A 19931-nucleotide genomic window follows, 5' to 3' on the forward strand; every position below is an offset into this window, starting at 1 on the left:
TGTCCACCCTGCTGCATGGATAACAGCATAGCTTTTGAAACATGCAGACAGCAGTTTCAAGGTAAATTAGCATCAGTTYCCATCCATCTTAAATTGCGTGATGTAAGCCACAGCAGAAAGCCAGATGCTGTGAAACTCTTGATTAGAAAGTAGATTCCTTTAAGTCAATCAACCACAAAGCTAAAATCTGCAGAGTATCAGATTTCAGTTGTTGAAGAAGGGTTGGTTTCTTGAAGCATCAGCAGAGAATCAGAGAAGAGAGGAAAGCAACTTGAGGGTTGAGCTGAGCTTGAGCGACTGTAGAAGTAAAGGAAGAAAAAGATTAGTAACAAAGAAGCAAGAGTGTAAGTAGCTAAGACAGGAAATCAGTACGGATTGTTCATGAGCATGAAGGAGGAAATCAGCAAGACGTGAAATGGGGAAAAGAGAAGAAATGGAGAAGATGGGCCAAAGTCAAGAGGAAAAAAAGAAACAATGAATTGTTTGGAAGTGCAGAAAGGTAGGGRAAAAAAGCCAAAAGCTACACTCATCATTTCCTTCCCTATCCTTTCTGCTTAGGAGCCATTTCTAGAGCAGCTTTCTGCTGAGTCAGAAGGCATTTATTTTCCTTGACTTTTCCCAAGCGTTTAGTGTTGCTGCTTTGTAGGCGCAAGAAAACAAGACTTGGGTCTTGGAAAACAAGAGGAGGAGGGAGCTCCATAACTTATTCAGAGATGAACTTGGGCAGTAGCTCTGTCCCAACGCTTCTTCCCMATCCTAAGGGCCTCCCCTCCTACACATACCTGAAAGCACATTTTTATACTTGATGCTTATGCATCTGAAACACTTGAAAACATGATTTCCTGCATAATTAAACTGTTGTAAACATTAGCATTATCACAGAATAAATCAGTTTCTTCTTTYGGAAAAGTCTGTACTCTGAATCTGGAAACACCCTTCCACACACAGACAGTGAACACAATAGRGGAAACTACAATATAACAGGCTTTGACTAGTCAAAGCTACTTGAAGTCAATTTAGACAGAAATGAGGCTTTATGGAAATTCTTTAARTTCTGTTTGCCAAGCTGGTGTAAGCCAGAACCTTATGAAAAATACTTGGAAATCASTTAACAGATGAATCCTTCAGATACTGCATGCAGGTGATACACACTAACCATTTGCAGCTTGTAACGTGAAAGGGTGCTTTATTTTGTTTCATTACAGATTCAGTCCAGTTCACAGAGAACACATTAGTTGATACATATCTTCACTTTGCAGGAGAAATGGGCATGAACACATGAGCACTCAATTACCAGTCCTTTATAGCCAATTTACACCATTTTCACCTGGAAGCGTATGCAGAGCTCAAAAACATCGTGCATCGCACAAAGTTCTCACTAACATCTCAGCTAAGAACACTGTAGTATCATCTCTACAAACAGAGGAGAGGAGGATGTAAATCTCAAGAACTRTAACATTTCCAAAAAAGTATACTGGCTTCTGGATTTATATTTTAAATTCCACCTTTGACATGAGTGGATTTTCTTTTTTTAAGCCCCTGAATAGTATCTATTTTTCCTTGAGATACCGATTYGAGTTCAGGATATGGATAGCAACCTTCACTGCAAGTAGCTGGTGAGAGCTGGCTGACGACTCGGTGCATCCAGAACTGCCTCGACAGCAGGCCTCTGCGAGCYGCAGCGGTAGGTAAGGAGAACAAAGGTACCTTTATCGCAGCCCAACAAAGCAGTCTCCTATGTTAAATCTGTTTAAATTTCCCCTATCGTAGTAACAAACAGTAACAAAGGTGGAGATGTTTGCTAAATCATCCCTTACAGCACAGCAAATTTTCCTTCATYGTTCAGACTTAAGGTCTGGTAGCACTTGTGAGGCTTTGCATTTTTTCTTTTTTAAGGGGAAAATAAAATAAAATAAATAATAAAAAAGCACGACCTAGGACTCGAGATCCTCAAAGCTACCTGTCCCCCTGCTCCCAGCTCRTATCAGGAAGCCAACAGAAGATACTGCCTCCCTTCGCAAACCCGTTGTGGCTTGCACTGAACCTGTCAGAGAGGATCAAGGATCCACGTAATGCAAACTCTCCCTATTGCAGACAGAGGTTCTATCTTTAAGCAAAATTAAACTGATAACGAATACTGCAGGTCTCTGTCTTGTACATGAAATAATTTAAAAACTCTTACTGGAGGAGGTAAAAAGAGGGGTGATCTTCTTACCACATTAGCTGTAAAGGGGGGGGGACGCTATTCCTCTCAACCTAACATGAAACAAGCAGGAGCGCGAAAAAAAATCGGAAAACAAAGATGAGGGGACAGAAAAGGGATTGTGAAAAGATGCTGTCAATCTGTAACATGTTTCAAGTAGTTTAGATTTTCAAAGTTGTTTTAACATTTATGCTCTCAATTTACTCCTGAATATCCTACTCTTTTCTAACTTTTCTAATTAACTGCTCTTCTCTCCTCTCAAAGAGCTACAGAAAAGGAAAAAACACGAGAGAGACAACAAAAGCAACCAGTTAACATATACTGTCAAGTACAAAAAGCATTCTGTAGACTGTCAAATGTAAGAGCAACACAGCAGTTTTCAATTTGCCCCCACGCTCAAAGCAATCACATTTTGAAAAAGTTTAGAAATGTCCAAAGTTCATGCCCAAGCTCCTCAAAGTTTTAAACACAGCACTTTACAACTGAGAAAATACTGTTTAACTTTTTATTTGTAAACCAGAGTTTGAAATACTTTGCAATATACCTTTAATTTCATTTTTCTAAAGAAAGAGCATTTAAGAACTGAAAGAACAGCATGGCATTAAATGTTAAGGACCATATTTTAAAAACCTTTATCAAAAAAAGGTTATAGAGGTATGATGAATTTAAGTTGTATTTTAAAGTCAACTACTTAGGCCTCTAAATGTTTTAAAACAAAGTGCAAAATCAGAAGTCCAGTCAGAGATGAGGCTGTAGAGCTGTGCTCAAGACGAAAGAGGTCTACCCACGGCAGGCACAGCCACATACTCTTAGCTAACTCGGTCCGTCTCAGCCATGAATCCTGCAGATCTGAGCGACTCCATTGATCAGGTCAGTTTGCTTTACTTAATATAAACCCTCCCTTTCTAATAAGAAGGATATTAACTAAAGCTTTCAGTTAAACGATAAAACCTTTCTAATTAGCAACACAAAATAAAAATGACATGCTTGCTCTGTTTCAGGCACTTTCAAGATCATAGTTTATTTACTGTAGGTAAAAAGCTAGTATACAGATTAGGGGATCCCTTAAATTTCAACTCTACAGTTATACACCATCTAGTATTCTTGCTTTGAATAGTAATCAAAAAAGTTTCTAAACACCTGTAAGCCCCGCTATAAATCTGCACTGTTATGAGGAAAAAAACAGATAAATCAATGCTTAATTTTTTCAATGCGTAATATTCACACTGTGAAACAAATGGAAGATAATAACAAGCAGTGGTAAAGAGGCAATAATTTTTAAAAAGCCAAAGTTTTTTATATATATATATTTTTGTACAATAGTGTGCTAATCAGCATAATTGTATATAAAAAATTAAAATATAGTAAAGCGTCCCATTACAGAAATCTTCATCGAACTGCAGTCATTACTTGCTAATCATTTACATGCAACACTGGCTAGGACTGACTTTTTGTTTTTAAAGTGTAGAACAGATTATGACACTTAAGAGACAAACGTTAACTTGTGTACAAACAAAATTAAAAACTGCACTCAAGAATTGTACTGGTCACAAGCCTCTTCCACACAGGAAAAAAGAAATTACAAACAATGATAGAAAGTGGTCTCTTTCCATACACTAATTATCAAAGGCAATGCATAGACCGAGAATACCTGCATGGTAAACTCTGTAGACACTGGAAACAAACAGCTTTCACATATATGCTCTTTAAAGAGGCCTTTCTTTCCACCAAATGGCAATGACTGACAGCAAGTTAAGGGGGCACCAGGTGTACAACTAAGTAAATCTTGCAAAATACTAAGATGGGGGAGATTGTTAATATACATTTTGAACTATATATACAATATAATGGAATGTATCCCATCCCAAAACTGTTTTATGAAACAATTGGACCTTTCTACACTAGCCTTAATCTTAATCTCAGTTATAGTTCTAATGAAAGTGTAAGTACACAGGAGATTTACATGTAAAGTAAAATTCATGGGGCCTTTATCAAGAACTATTGACAAAGCTGCTTAATGTAATGCTTTATGCTTTCAAAGTAATTTTGTTAAGCATAATTGAAACAATGTCTGTGTATAAAGTGTCTTGAAGATACTTCAATATGGAGCTTTGGTGATTTTAAGAAGGCCCTTTTCTGATCTGTTATGAATTGTAGTGCAGAACTATCAATGCATGCACACATCTGCGTCAAAGACTAGTGATCCAACTGCATGCACATTTCCTCTTTGAGGTGTTTCCCAAGCTAAACCACTGCAATAACAAAAAGATGAAAAATAGATTAAACCAAGTATTTCAGATAATTCAAATTTAATATAAATGAAATGCCAATATGGCAGTAAAACCTTTTTCTGTTGCTTTTAAACAGGAAGGTCTCTTGTACCAGCAGAACCCTGTATACAGACACACAAAGGAGGGAATATACCACTTATAATTCCCACGAAATAAGAGCCAATTCATCGTGTGAGAAGGTACAAATTACAGAAAACATGAATAGTCAATAGAAGAGAAACAACTGGTTTACATGAAAGAAGAAAAAACATTTCAGTCTGATTGCAGTTATTTTGTGAAAGCTGCTACAACAGCCCACAGAACCTCATTCGTGTTGGCTTTCATACATTCAACCTCAGGGTCTAAATCCAGCAGCTGTCTCACTCTCTTTGTAGCTAAATCATACTGCTCATCCAAAAGGGGGGCAAAAGCGTTCTCCAGAACATCTGAAGCATGAGCTAAATAAACGAGTGCCAGCAAGCGCTTGTCCATGCGATGAGGGTCATTCACCCATTTGTCAAGAACTGCTTCTTGAACCTTCTTGATGAGGCGTTGTTTGATATTGTTGTTGGTGAGAGGGTGCGTAGTCATGTCAAAAAGAAGGAAGTTCTGTTTCTCTGTTGTCAGTACACCTTTTTCCACTAGATTTTTAGCTAACCGTTCACGGACATTCCGTAATTGGTAGTGCAACTTTAATGGATTCCACGTTTCACCTAAAAAAGCAAGCAAAAAAAAAAAAAAAAAGCCAACAGTCAGGCAAAGTTTAATCTGTACTATTAAATCCCCCCCCCCTTGCGGTGCAGAATGAGCTGTCAAATTCACATAGCTGAAAACAAGATGCTGTGCTCATGTCAGCATTTCTCTGATCTCTGACCTTCCCAGATATATATGCACAAACAGGGAAACCATAAAAGCTTCTTTGAGGAGCTTCAGTGTGCATGTAAATTTTGGATGAAATGCTAGCTAAGCCATGTCCTGATAAAGGATATGACAAATAAGCACTCTTGTACTGAAGGGAAAAACACAAGTCATAAAGAAATAGTATTTGTTGGGTTTTTTTGTTTTTTTTTAATTTAGATAAAAACAAAGAATTTCCTCCAAGCTTGTCCATTTGCCTCTTTCCAGCCTTTATCACTTCAGGGACTGGAATGAGTGTCATTGCCATTTTTTCCAGCCACAAAGACAAGCTGATGCCCATCTGCCCTACATGTCCTTTTCTTTTTTCTACTTCAGGTTTACATTCCTTCTCTCTGTTCCCTCCCCCTCTCCTCCAAGATGAAATAATGAGACATATAGCGTGAGTAAGGAGAGTGGGGTCTTTACTGTTTTACAGAAATTATTTCTAATGTTTCTTGTTAAGGCRCAAGAGGGAATTTAAAGAGCAAAGTAATATAAGCAACAACTACAACCACTGATAAAGCAGAAGTTGTGACGCACTTTGACAAGTCTACCTTTGTTTAAAAGTTTATGTAGCAAGCTAAAATTTTAGGTACAGCCTGAGTACTTAATATAAATATTAAAATCTACATCTGATATAAAAGAACTTACATTTTAAGATGTGAGAGAAGAGATAACATTAARTATTTCTTATGCATATGGCTTTTTCCATAAGCAATCTGAAAGGTTCTAAAGCATTTTGTTTTGAACTGGTAAAGTTTTTTAAAAAAATCACGGGTATATGCACAATAATAATAAAAAGGAACTCACAAATGAGTTTACAGTTTTTCTCATTGTGATGGAAGTTGATATACAACATATTTAAGGAAAAGTCAAGGAAAGTAAGTAAATGAGGTGACACCAACTGCATAGCGAAAGGCAAAGATTCTGTGAACCTACCCAGGCCCATTTTACATACTGAACTATGTAAGTTCCTGTACGACCCACACTGTACTGAATGTGATTCCCCACACTGACCAYGAACAAGATTTTTTAGAATGAATCTGAGAAGTGTAATGCAATAAAAGTAAGCTTCATAGGACAGAGATTATTTCCTAGATGTTTTTCTTTAATTTTGTTAGGTAGATGTTTCTATATGCTAATAAAAATTTGTAACATGGCGACACCTTGTGACCAATCCTCTCAATTACACAGAAACTTGCTTGTAGAAATAAAAACAGATGTTTGTTACATTTACTGAAAGACCTGACATTCCGACCTGGATGTCAATATTTCCAGCTTGTAAAAAAACATCAGCCTGGCAAATGTAGCCTTATAAGTCTATACAAATATTTCCTTGCATACACTGTAATTTTAAGCAGTATCTTTGCATCACTGACAGTTACAGATGGAGTAGCTATCTTCCAGGATCACTCTCCTGACTAAAATTCTAAATAATTTTTTGGTGCAGTCTACCAAAAAACTCAAGACAAAACATCAAAATAATTATATTTGTAGGGCACCTTTTAAGCCATGGGAAATGCAAAGACCCCTAACCCTACTCAAGAAATAAGCACCCATGTATAAGAAAAGAGGACTGATGCAAGTGTCAGCTACAGCACCAGCAGCATCTTCCCAGAGCCAAAGCTTAGCAGGATCAGGCCTTGAAGAAAACCTAGTTTTGCTCATTCATTAGTTGACCTTTTTTGAATCAGCACTAACTTGATGTGTTTCACACTAGGAGAAAGGTGAAATGTCAGTGCAAATTATGTATCTARGGAAGAAGAATGGATTGTTGTTGCAAGCTGCAAACTTGCGGCGGACCTGCGCAAGAGCACTCTGGGCTGTACGGCTGTGCAGCCRTGCCCCTGCTGACCAGCACCGCTCTGGGGGCAGGTCTAGCTCAGTTGGTTAGAGTGTGGCGCTGCTAATGCCAAGGTCATGGGTTCAATCCCTGTATGGGCTACGCTGAGGGTTGGACTAGATGATCTCCAGAGGTCCCTTCCAACCTTACCCTTCTATGATCCTATGACYTGTTCTCCCTCTCTGCCTTCCTTCCTCGCTCCGCCCTCTCCGCCTGACACACAGTCAGAGAGGAAGACACGAGTGATGGCAAGGGCATGAAGTACAAACTGGAGTGGCAGGAAGGCCGATTCAAGTGGCACAAGCAGAATGGGAAGAACCCAATCAAAACAGGATGGCAGTGAAGGCAGGAGACATTTTGTTGGTATTTGAAACTTTTGGGTTGTTACATACATGACAAATTTAGACAAAACCTCAAGGCTTATTACCTCTCACCTACCAAAGTCATGTTGACAAAAGAGTGTGTGTGTGTGCGGGGGGCGGGGGGGGATGTTTCCTACACTGTCTGTACAGCTCTAGGGAATCTGTATTTTGTGCATTTCATAAAATGCACAAAAACAAACCTTAATAATGAATTCTGGCTACAGAAAACAATAAAAAGCACTACATGTTAAAAGATGGTCATTGTTCCGTTCAGTTTAACTAAAGCATCCTGAGAATTTAACTGTTGCGGAAGTACGTGCAAAACATTTAACTGCAACGATAAAGATGAAGTCTAATGGACTTTTCATCTTTTCAGCAACAATTTATTAGCATTCACCAGAACAACTGCATGCAAAGTACCCATCTTGAAGCCTTTGGTTTGAACATAATGATTTGAAAATATTTATTACATTTTGCCAAAYAGTTAATGGAAAAACAGAAAAAAGTATATTGCCTCTTTCCTCTTTATGATTAAATAGTCAAATTTCCACCCTGAATTTTCTATCAGAATAGTGAGTTCCTTATCTCCTTTTCTTGTCAAAGGATCTGAATACTGAAGACACATAGCTATACTCCAAACTTCCACTAACCTGCCTTTGCAATCACAGATAAAGGTAGCCAGGGTACAGGCTTGGTTTACTTTGGGTTCAGCTGAAGATGCCTCCTCCTTCACAGAGTTGAGATGTTCTCTGACACTTCCATTAGATCTTTCCATATCCAAGTCAAGTCAAAAGTGATGGTYACTTCTATTTGATTAAAGGCTACAATCAACAAGAGACTACTCTAGAAGACAGACTAATTAACTATTTTGCATACTTTCTCTCTCCAAATCTTACAGTATACTCTCTAGTGATGCCAGATAATTAGTTTTATTGGGAGGAGGAAAAAAAAAAAAAAACCCCACACATAAAAAGCAAATGCATTATGCCCAAGTCTTACCACTAAGCAGTTCAATCCAATTTTGTACTGTTTCAGGAGGCTGGGTCTCTTTTATATGTTTCAGAGCTTCATCAAGTAGAACATCCCCTGTAGGAGCATCTGACTTACAAATCACCTGAGACAGAATAAATGCAGTCTGTATTTCAACTTAATCCATTACTGTAAATATCAAGCATTAAACATTAGAAAAATCTACCCATTACCAGAATTGAGGAGAATTTAAAAATTCTCCTTTAAGAATGCATAAGTTTTAAATATATTTAGTTGTTAAATATATTTTTCCTAAGATTTTAGTTGCAAAAAAACTAYTTTGTCTTAAGCTACTTATAATCCACTTAGTCAGCTAAAAACTGTAATACTAATATATGCTTAACACTTAAATTTTAAGGAAGATAATCCACTAACCTGGCCATTTCCTGCACTTCCCCCTTAARAGAGTCTACTACAGTGTTACATATACATGTAGTATATATACATATATAACATATATAAAACATATATACAGTGTTATACATCAGTGCCTTCTGATGGCAGTCATCTGTTCTACAACTTCAAGTCAATTTATTCAAATATTACAGTTGAACAACTAGGTCACACGAATCTGAGAAATCAATTAAAACTGAAAAAGCAAGAAAACTGGTTTTCTTCTACAGATCTACAGAAAAAGCAGGTTCAAGAAAACAGCTACGAGTTTACAGCTCTGAAGAACACGCTGACCAGCAACACCATATTCCATTCACTAACAAACAAAATACATGTATTAGGCAGAATATTTATGTTTCAATAAATATTATTTTACTTATTTTAATAAATGTTTTTGTATATGATGGATGTTTAAGTTTGTTAAGTAACCACTAAAATGATTTAATTGAATTCCTTCTCCAAGAAAAAGCAGAGGGAAAAAAGTTATTCTCAGTAATATAATAAGAACTACGAATTTGAATAACTGTTTGTTTACCAATATAAGTAGCTTATATAAACCATGTACAAATACCACTTTCTTCTGGTTAGAAGAACAGCAGCACCAAACTAAAACTTACTGGTTTAACAAGCAGAAGTCAATGTTTTAATAAAAACAATAGTCTTCTTTAGGAAAATAATTACTACAGGTTCAAAGTTATTCATGAAAATAATGATTAAATCAGCAATTGAAGTACAAGTTAGCAATGCATAGGTAAAAAAGATAATGGACAACTGAAGAAGACTCCTTCATATCAAAAAATTCAATACATAAGGGAGAAGCAGCAGGTAAAAAATCTTAAATTAAATACATCTTCCAAGTAGTTGAAAAGTTGTATACTACCAGGGTGGAAAAGCAACACGTGTCCTGTTGGAGTATGTTTCAGGTTTACATCTGTTCCGTAATGCTAGTAATTCTTAATGCTAACAACAGTGCAGCAAAATACACGCTTAAGGAGCCTGTAGATGACGCTCAATTGAAACAAACTGTAGCGTACAACAGCTTCATAAYGGCATGGTTACTCTAAACTGGAGGCATGTGCAAAGTCCATGAGATGAAATTAAAAAGAAATGCAAAGTCGTATCATTAGGATAAGAGAACAGCGAACAAACATAAAACAAGTAATAAAAAGTACACAGTTCAAAATGACGGGAAAGAGATCTAGTAGTCACAGTAATAGGCTATGAACTAAATGAATCAACAAAAGTCAAGTCTTTTGGTAAAGAGACAAATTTCCTCTGTACATTGTATGAACAGCCATATTGTATGAGAGAATTCTTTCTGAATAACAGATCAAAGCTGGAATACTATGTCCAACTCCAATGGCATATATAAGAACACAGAAACTAAGATTTTACCAAAATCAGCAAGAATAGAACGGTCTACAATGACAGATTAATAAGAAGTAGGTTTGTTCAGTTCTAAAAATAAAGTATGTAAGATTTTTACRCAAAAAATATCAACCAGTAGCTTAGGGTGTCTAGCTGGGAAAAAAATAAAAGATATGAACTTATTTTGGAAATATGAAAGATGCAGGATGTGTATTATCAAGAACTTCATAAGGCAAATTAAATACCCAGGGATGTCATTGAATTGCATTCAGTGGAGAATTTTAAAATAATTATCTGCCAGGGAGAGACCAGATAAACCTGATGTTCTGTTTCTGCAGTAAGATTAGACAGTCTGTAGCCATAAAACTCTGATCTAAAACTCTGGTGTTAAAAAACACAATTACAGTCTAATCAAGACAATCCCTATTTGAAATTCAATAGTCAGCAATTTATATTATTAATATATTTTCTTTATATTTTTATTCATCTTTTTGATTTACGAGCTTGCAGCACAGCTGCACTCAAAACCTCTACTAACTGAATAAAAGAACATTACATATCTTGAAGTCTTATATCAAGATTCTAATTTTTTTGACATTTCTCCTGTTTAATTAGGAGCTTACTTCAGGTTAGATTTTTTAAGCTGCTAGATTCAACTCTGTCAATACCCTCACTTTCAGATCCTCCTTTACCTTGCAACATCCCAACAAGTTTAATCTTCTCTTCTTTTTAAAACTGACATTCTGGCAGACAAATGTATTCTAGTATCTTTGAATTGTCCTGTATGATTAATTTCACAGTAAAGCTTAATCACTGTGGGTATCTTCACTCTTCTGCAGTTAGTAACCTATTATTCACCATCTAACTAAGATACAAAATGTGAAATCATTTTATAGACCTATTTTATAAATAAAATCCTCACTGAAGAGATCTAACCTAGACTTCAGAGTATTTTTGAAATAATAGGTTTTAAAAATAGTTTAGAAAAATATTTTTAATATAGTTTAAAAAGAGGCTTTCCTTGACTGCTCGGAGTTCTTCGGGATATTTTTCCTGTCACTGGAAAGGAAGTTTAAGCAGCTGATTTGAAAATAATCCAGCATGACTGTATGACCCAGAGGAAAGAGCTGTAAGGAACACAGACTCTTCCATTCAACTTATCCTTCCCCTCAAACTAATTTGGATTATACTTCCATGGAATTTCTCTTCTCCTCCCTCTCCCTCTACACACTTGCATGGAGACAGGCAACAGGAGAGGCCTAGCCACGATTCTCCTATGCTCACAGCTCTGCACGTTCTTTAAGGACGATTTATTGGCCAGTGCTTCTTGATTACTTTTCTCCAGAGTTTTCACATTAGAAGTTGTATTTTTCTTGTCCTTCTTGTGTTGTTAAGTGGGTTGAGGATCTTACAAATYGAATAATCACAGAAGACTAAGTATCCACAAGGATAGATAATTTTTTCCTTTTTTTAATGGATGAGCTAAGGTAGAGAAAGTAGCTAAGAAGCTGATTCTTCAAAGATGATAGTCCTCAGCCCAGACTGCAAAAAAGGCGCTTTACTTATTCCAAGTTTTCAGTAATCTCTAATGTGCTAGATTTGCCTTGTACCCAATTGCTGAGGACATTTCAATTACATAAAGTATTTAATTTGCATTTTCTACCATGCAGCTTTGCAATTAAGTGATGGTAATGATTAAGCACCTCTTGCGTTGATTTTTATTTAAGCAAGCTCTCTGGGGTTTAACTTTAATAATACAAAAATTAACTCATGAGTGAATCACTCAGAATTGCCAGCTATAACATACATAAATTAACCTACCAAGGACAAGGTAGGTTGTGGTTTTTTTTTGTTTGTTTGTTTTTGTTCTTTTTTTTTTTTGATAACTGTAGTTATTGGAGTTGTTTTCTCTGATTGTATGGCAGAATAGAGTACCATTTTCTATCTTCAATGACTCGTCTTAAAAATTACTTTATTTATACAGAAATCTCAACTTTCACTTGTTTCCAGAAGTGACAGCGGTAGGTAGAACTCCAAAACACTGGAACGATTATCTATTCTCAGGATAAATTTACAAGGATGTTGCAACATAAACCACACCACGCTGACATTTTACAAGTTTCAGCAAAGTTCACCACTGCCATCTCCGCCTGTTTCTCATTGTCTCATTTGCATTCTGTGACATTCAAATATGGATTTAATGTGTCTTGATCACTTCTGAAGCTATGTCGTAGAAAGTGCAACAATTGTTAACATATGTCTGATTTAAGGCTTGAAATGGAAATCATTGCAGCTGGCAATCTTTTAAGTCAACTGTGTGACTAAGGCCACAGGTAGATGGTTGCTGGACAGAACTCTGAACTTCTCCCTGAAGAGGTAGTCCACTCTTCCTGCTCTTACCTTGCCCTTTGTGTCAGCAGTCTCACCTACATACCACCAGATGACAATATCAAGAAAGTGATTCAAGGGAAAACTAAACTGATCACAGAAGTCACCAGTTTTCAGAAGTCAGATAGAACACTTAYCTGATCTACAACATGGTTGCACAAGCACTTGTAACAACCTGAGAGGCTCCAAAAACAGGTAAGTCTCTTTGCAAGGACAGAAGACTGGAGAAAGACAGGACTACCCTTCTCATCTACAACACAGATTAAAATGACTAAAGCCTATACTGCTTCTTACAGACTGTGACTTGAAGATGTGTGGTTCCTGACCAACAACTGCTGCTTTAAGGAGCTTCTACCTTCCCACCAAGTCCCAGGAAGGATGAAGGGGGGAGAGAAGAAGGCTTAGCTTGAGGGGAGAAGCTATATAAAATGATATCGCTTCTGAAGCTCCCACCTCACTGAACCCTGGATATAACTAGACAGCTCATTCCATTCACTAAGCACAATACTCAACACAAAAAGAAAGCTGAGGGCAAGGAGAGCAATGTCTGCAAGTTCCTATAAAAAGGGGAAGAGGGGACATTTGATAGTTGAGACACTGAAATCTAGTAAGAAAAAAAAGACTGAATTTTGGTGTTAAACAATGCAAGACTTCAAAGTAAGGTACAGAACTGTGGAAGTCATCTCTGAGAACGATTTCTCAATTGAACGGTTGGGGGAAGATGGGGGAAAGACTCACTGTATATATCAGTAGTTAGAGATTTTATTTGCAGACAATTCCTGAAGCAGAAATCCATCCTAATTTGAATTTCAATTAAGTCTTTTTCACAGAACCCTTCTGCTTGTAAAAAGAAAACTCAGGATTGTCTTAACAGCAGAAAGAAAAAGTATTTAATACTGGGTAGCTTTTAACTCTTTAAACAAATTATACAAAAAAAAAGAAAACACCAAGAAGTGATAAAATTAAAAAGAATGTAAGACAATAACCTGGCTTTTATTCTTTGAGGGTATGCACAGGTTATTTTTCCATTTTATTAAAAAAGCACAGTTAAAATTTCAGTTAGATCTGATAAGGTTTGTGTAAAGTGAAAATAACTGCTAAAGAACATTCCTGAATGCCTAAGGAGCCAAAAGCTTTGGAGGAAAAAACTGTGCAAACTAATCAAAGCTGAATTACTCAAATGAAACTAAAAGAAGCAGGAGCTGTTTGTCTGAACAGAGGTTCAATTCTTCAGAAGTGAAGGAAGCTGGGAGTAGGCTGGAAAATTTTCAAACTTTCCTTTAAAAAATGTAGCAAAAGATAATATTGACAGGGAAGTCTGCCATAGAAGTAAATTCATTTGTGGTGAATAGGCAATACTTGACCATGTTTTCAATAAACCTATTTTAGAAGTATCCACTAATGTTGATGAAATAAACATTCTCCAAACAGTGTGACTTTGCACATTTTATACCAAGGAAAAAAACAGCTGCAGAAATGAGAAATCAAAGCCTCAAATCTTCAGCCTAATTCCATAAAGAATCTTAAAAACATGCCCATCTTAAAGTTAGGTGAGTACACCAAATTTAACACACTGGTCACAAGCTGAAACTACATACAGGCTTGTGTTCTCTGGGGCCCAGACAAGGATTACTTCCTTCCCACACAGTGCAGAACTGTGACTGTCACTGTGTACACCAGAGCTGCTAAACTGGTGGCTTGCAGGATACATCTGGCGCACTGTCAGTTAGCCTTTCCTCTCAGCCCCAGCCCACAGCTCACCCACGCTGCAACAGCCAGTTCCTTCAGCAGATCACAACTGGTGCTACTGGCTCTCAGCAGCAACTGCTGCCGCACCCTGGCCAGAGCCTCTGCCAACCGCTTGTGCAATGATCCCAAAAGCAACAGACACAGGTCAAGAGAAAGAACAGGAGCAGAGAGCAAGCACAGAAAATTTACGAGGYCCTTGAGCTCACAGTTTAAACACTTTAGGCAGTAACACTGTGCATCTAACTTAAGTCACTAGTTAGAATCGTTATCCTCACAAAAAGAAGAAAAAGTCTTTTCCTTACAACTACTGGTAAGTTGCTGTGCTGCCTGCAACATGTCACGAAAGCAAATGTGACCATTTTTCCCTGCTTACCTTTCTCGTTAATARACTTTTGCGCCTCATTCCGCAAGCCTCTAGCTGAAGACGCCCTCGCAATGCCAATTCAATTAACATACAGCCACGCAATCCTGAGGAGATGCAATCATTCCAGAAGGATGTGTAACCCTGTGAAAAATGAAAGATAGTAAGAGATTTCCCCTCTACACTTGAAAACAAATAAAAAGGGCTTACTGCCTTCTTTATCCAGTTCTTCCTACCCTAACACAATTTGAAGTAGCACAGGTAGTCAACTACCATGCTTCACTGAAAATATAAAAGAGAAACACATCCATCCCAATTAGTTCTGAAACAATCTCCACTCTTTGAAGAACAGTGAACTACAGAAAAGTGATATAAATTAAAACAGCAAGATATCAGCAACTACTGGATATAAAGTATAGTTTATAAGTAGTTAAAGTCACATAATTACATTTTTCAGACCTCAAGCGTTTGGCATTTCCAACATCACACAGGCTTATCCAGATTCCCCAAGTAGTATTAAAATTATTTTATATCCATAAAACGTCTAGCACTGATAAAGTAATAACAATCTGAAATCAGTATTAAGTAAGTTTTTCACAAAAATATTTAGAACAGCTATTATACTGCTACTCTTCGGTTATTTAAATCTTTTAAACATATTTGATGTATTTTTGAAATTTAATGCAGGCTGCTCTTACACGAACTGCAAAACTGCAAACCTCATCTATTCTACAAACTATACCACATCTAACATGCTTTTCAATCTGTATTTCTGCATCCTTGATAGCTATCTTCTTACATGACAGAACAAAATATTTGACTCAATGAATCTATTCAATACCTTGAAATACATTTATTCACTTTTGAACTTTATCGCTTTAAAATTGTGACCAAAACCTTATGAAAACTAAGAATGGTCAGTTTCAAAACTCAAGCTTTCAGTTTAAGGAAAGCTTCAAAGTCACTAAACACTTACAGAAGGCAGAAYAAATTTATTTACAAAACTAAGAGCTGAAGATCTCACTTGCAGTGGGAAGAGAACTTCTATTTTAGTTAGGGAGTAGCCAACATTTAACATAAAAACATTCCAGATGCAAGAACAGTATCTAAGACAAAACAAAATAATTTTGAGAACTGATTTGTCTTTGGAGAAATGATTATGGAAACACTGGGTGTGATACAGAAAGGCCTTCCAAAACTCCCCTAGTGCTGGCATCCCGTTTGTGAAAACACTCACTTTGAGACACTTTGGAGAAAAGTGTACGGAACAGGAAGAACACTGCCTTTCATAGGATTCTCATCCTAACCACTAATAAAGACTAGCTTAAATCATGAGCAATGCAATTTTATACTATTTGCAAACAGAAGTTGCCAATGTGCAGTGATGCATCAGATGCATACAGCTAGATTCTGCTAAATATCCTTAGGTGTATAAACCAGTCATCAGCAAACGCATGCCCTTAAATACAGAGTTTTGGGACCATGCTTCCATTTGGTAGCTTCCATTTAGCTATTTTCAAGAGCTGTATTATATAAAAACCCAATACTCCTAAAAATTCTACAAAAGCTCTGTATTTCTAGAAAGTTTCAATGAAATATGTCATAAACATCTATCTAACAGGCCACAAATATGGGGTTGGAATGGCAGTTGAGAGGTTGTCTCATCAGCCCTCTGATCAAAGCTCACACTTTGTGAGTATCAGCTACTACCAGAAGTCAGCCCTTCTCTAGATTAAGATTTTGGTTGGCATCAGATACTTCCTTGCCAAAAACATATAAAACTATGTGGAGTACCCCAACTGATGAAAAATGATGCCTTCTACATTATATTATTTCAAATTAAATGGCATTCTTACATAATTTTTGAAACCAGACAAAACATGCAAAATAAAAATCCACTAGACAAGCTTACAGCTGTAGTATCATATTCTATTCACAGGAAGTGTTATATTATTATTCAAATAATTTAAACTCTAGAATTTATTTCCTTGTGTAGTAGTGAAAACTTACTGAAATGAGTATTTTTCAATGAGGTGACATTGGCACCACTGCTTCTCAGTAATCAAACACAAATTCTTCTGCTCCAGCAGTTATTCAACATATCTGGTTACAGGCAGTGACTTGCACAGAGATGTGCCAGAAGCAATAGGACCAAAGCATAATTCAGGTTGGAAGGGACCTCAGGAGATCTCCAGTCCAACCTCTGGCTCGAAGCAGGTTCACCTATGAAGGCAGACCAAGTTGCTCAGGGCTTTATCCAGGCTGGTCTACTAAACTTCCAAGGGTGCAAACAGCAAAACCATCTAACAGTTTTTAATCAAGTGATCTCGAAGAGCAACTCAGAAAGATTACGGTCCTCATTAACAGACTGTGCTTGCACTAGTGGGTTAGAAAAAAACAAAGTCAGGATTTTTTTTTWTATATATATATATAGTCTTTGATGAAAGGTTGAGGGTTTGCAGCTGGTCCACAAGAGAAAGAACTCCAATTTTAAGATACAGAGATTATACCGCTATTAACATGGTGAAAGAGAAGATATTTTGTGACAGAAGGCATCATCCTGAACACTTCTCAATTCATTAAACTGGTCTCTCCAGATAGTTCAGAAAAAGGAACTGATCATTTTTGGCACTTACTGCAAAGACTTTAGACAATCGAAGCAACATTCACAGGTCAGTTTAGCACACAATAGCCTAACTAAATTGTTTTTTWAAATTATCTCAAACTTCTTAGTGTAACTGAAAAATACAGACATAGGCATTTATCTTCAATACTGCAAACAGCTCCCTGTCACCTATCTCAAATAGCACACAGTATGTTAACTAGAAAAAAAGTACAGAAAAGAGAAAAAAGAATACTCAGCAATACAATACTACTGCTTATTATAAAGGCTACAGACGGACAGGGAAGAAAAGGGGAGTGAAATGGGTAGGGAGAACAACAACGTATCTCTAGAGAAGGAGAATAATAATATAGAATAATGTGTTGCTTGCACAGCAAACTTTTTTTGTTTGCCACACAGAACTAGAGAGTGACAAATAAGGTTGGCTAGCAGGCTTAAAAATCAAAGGTAACTTCTTTTTCACCTAAGAACTGTTTCTGTAAGAAGGCAAAAGAAAACTTTAAAAATATCTGTTAAACTCATAGGAGATTTATAATGAGGTCTGATAAGACAGCAATGGTCCCATAAGCCACAGGTGGTTTGGGAAGCCCACTTTAGTTGGAAAGGTAAACTGGAAGAGGAATCATCCTGTGTATACCCTTTCACTGAGATAAGCCTTTGGCCTGACCACTTAACACTATTCTTGTATTATGTTCCAAATACCTAAAACTCTTAAAACCATGTTCTGTCGACATCAAAGATCACTGCTTATAGATGCAAGTCATTCCACTATTTAATGCTATTACACAGCACTAGTATTCCCAACCACAAAACACAAGATAGTTTTGCTTTACCCATCTTCTTACATGCTTTTATAATTTTATAAACATCCTAAGTCAATGAAATACTTCTTTCATTAAAATTGCTAGGCAGCAGAGGGGAAAAAAGATAACTCTCTACAAGATAGAGTTATTTTTATCTGACAGCTGCCACATTAGAATAGCACTTTAAGCTAAGAATAGCTCACAAGACAAAATTAAATCTATGCTTATTCAAAGATCATAAGAATGTTTACARTTCATGTTTATTTACACAAACACAGCACAAAAACATTTTTTCTTCAGTGTAGATCCAGAAATTCTAAGGTAAAAACAAGTTTTGCTAGACAAGCATAATGGGAAATGAAAATAAACTTTATAATAGAAATCTGTTACACTTTAACTTTGAAAACTCAGTCAAGTATGGCAAACAGAACTAAGAGAATTTGCTTCTGCTTGAAGATTAAGTCATCCAAAATACATGTTCATTAGAGTATGTCTCCCATCACCTCTTGCAGTATCTATTCCCTTTCCTCTCTTCCTATGTCCCTTCTCAAATTCCTAGCTCACCCAGGTTTTCCTGTTCAGAAAGCTATTAGTCACTTAAAATACAAGACTCCCACTTTTACGTATAGTAACACCTAACCATGGCCCTGTGCCTCACCTACCTTATCTTCCACTCTCTGCTTTTACCTCTTCATTTCCCCACCAACCCATGGTGAGACATTCATCTGGTGGCTTGCTTCCCCACCCCACGTTACTGTGACATACATTATAACTTCGTGCTTCCAACTTTATAAAAAGACCTGAWTTTTTGTGACCCTCAGGAGTTCCCTTTGAGCTGCTTACACAGATGAGGCAGACCAGACTGCACACTAGAAGTATTTATACTCYACGTGGTAAGCAGGCACCTTATTCTTGCTCTGCTTTAATTGGGGGAGAAAAAGCCACATAGTTAGCACACGAGCAAGCAAGCAAGCCTTTCTGAGAGGCTGGGTCTAGTTTTGCTGAGCAAAGTGCAAGCTCTTGCAGTTTCTTCCTACTTGCTATAGGAATACACAAGCTCAGATCTGCATACAAACTGCGGCATTAAGTATACTCTTAAGGCCCACTGTCCTACAGATGCTGCCTGCAGAGTACAACCGGAAAACAGGGTTTACTTAGGCCCCACAGGGAAGGGAAGGACAGGGAAGAGGTTCTGCCTGGAAAAGTCCTACTGATGCCTCTCAGAACTTCAGCTCTGTTATTCCCTAACACTATCCTACCCCTCAGCTTGCTTCCAAGCCCCTCRGCTCTCAAACCTCAGAATCCTGTACCTTAAATGAAACCGAGGTCCAGGACTTGCAAAAAAAACGTTTATAAGGATTTCTAGAAACTGTGAGAATTCCTGCACAGATAAAGAATTCATATCTTCCAGCAGCTCAAATATTATCACCCTGTTATGAAAAAGCTAGTGGGATCTTCTGTTTACACTMTATCAAAGCTATAACAGCAAGGGCAAAGAGTAGAAAGAAAACATACGTATTAGCACGGACAACATCWGAGCATTCCGAATTTGAAAGCTATTCAAATACATTGTTGAAGCACTCAGTACTAGGAATTACAGAACAACTGTTGCAGAGGCATTAAAGTAGATTCCTACAGAATA

General features: G+C 37.0%; 1 protein-coding gene across 1 annotated transcript; it reads right to left on the reverse strand.

Moving 5' to 3' along the window:
* Positions 1 to 1166: 1166 nt before the first annotated feature.
* GOLPH3 (golgi phosphoprotein 3) lies at positions 1167 to 19000 on the reverse strand. The gene is made up of 4 exons (XM_085297691.1): positions 18977 to 19000; positions 14876 to 15007; positions 8575 to 8689; positions 1167 to 5186 (listed from the first exon to the last, which is right to left on the reverse strand). Exons 1-4 carry the CDS (start codon positions 18998 to 19000, stop codon positions 4762 to 4764), a joined length of 696 nt encoding a protein of 231 aa, XP_085153817.1. The 3' UTR covers positions 1167 to 4761.
* Positions 19001 to 19931: the final 931 nt, after the last annotated feature.

Source organism: Rhea americana, unplaced genomic scaffold (assembly GCF_003343005.1).
Source record: "Rhea americana isolate MKP2758 unplaced genomic scaffold, rheAme1 scaffold_13, whole genome shotgun sequence".
In the NCBI taxonomy this organism is placed as follows: domain Eukaryota; kingdom Metazoa; phylum Chordata; class Aves; order Rheiformes; family Rheidae; genus Rhea; species Rhea americana.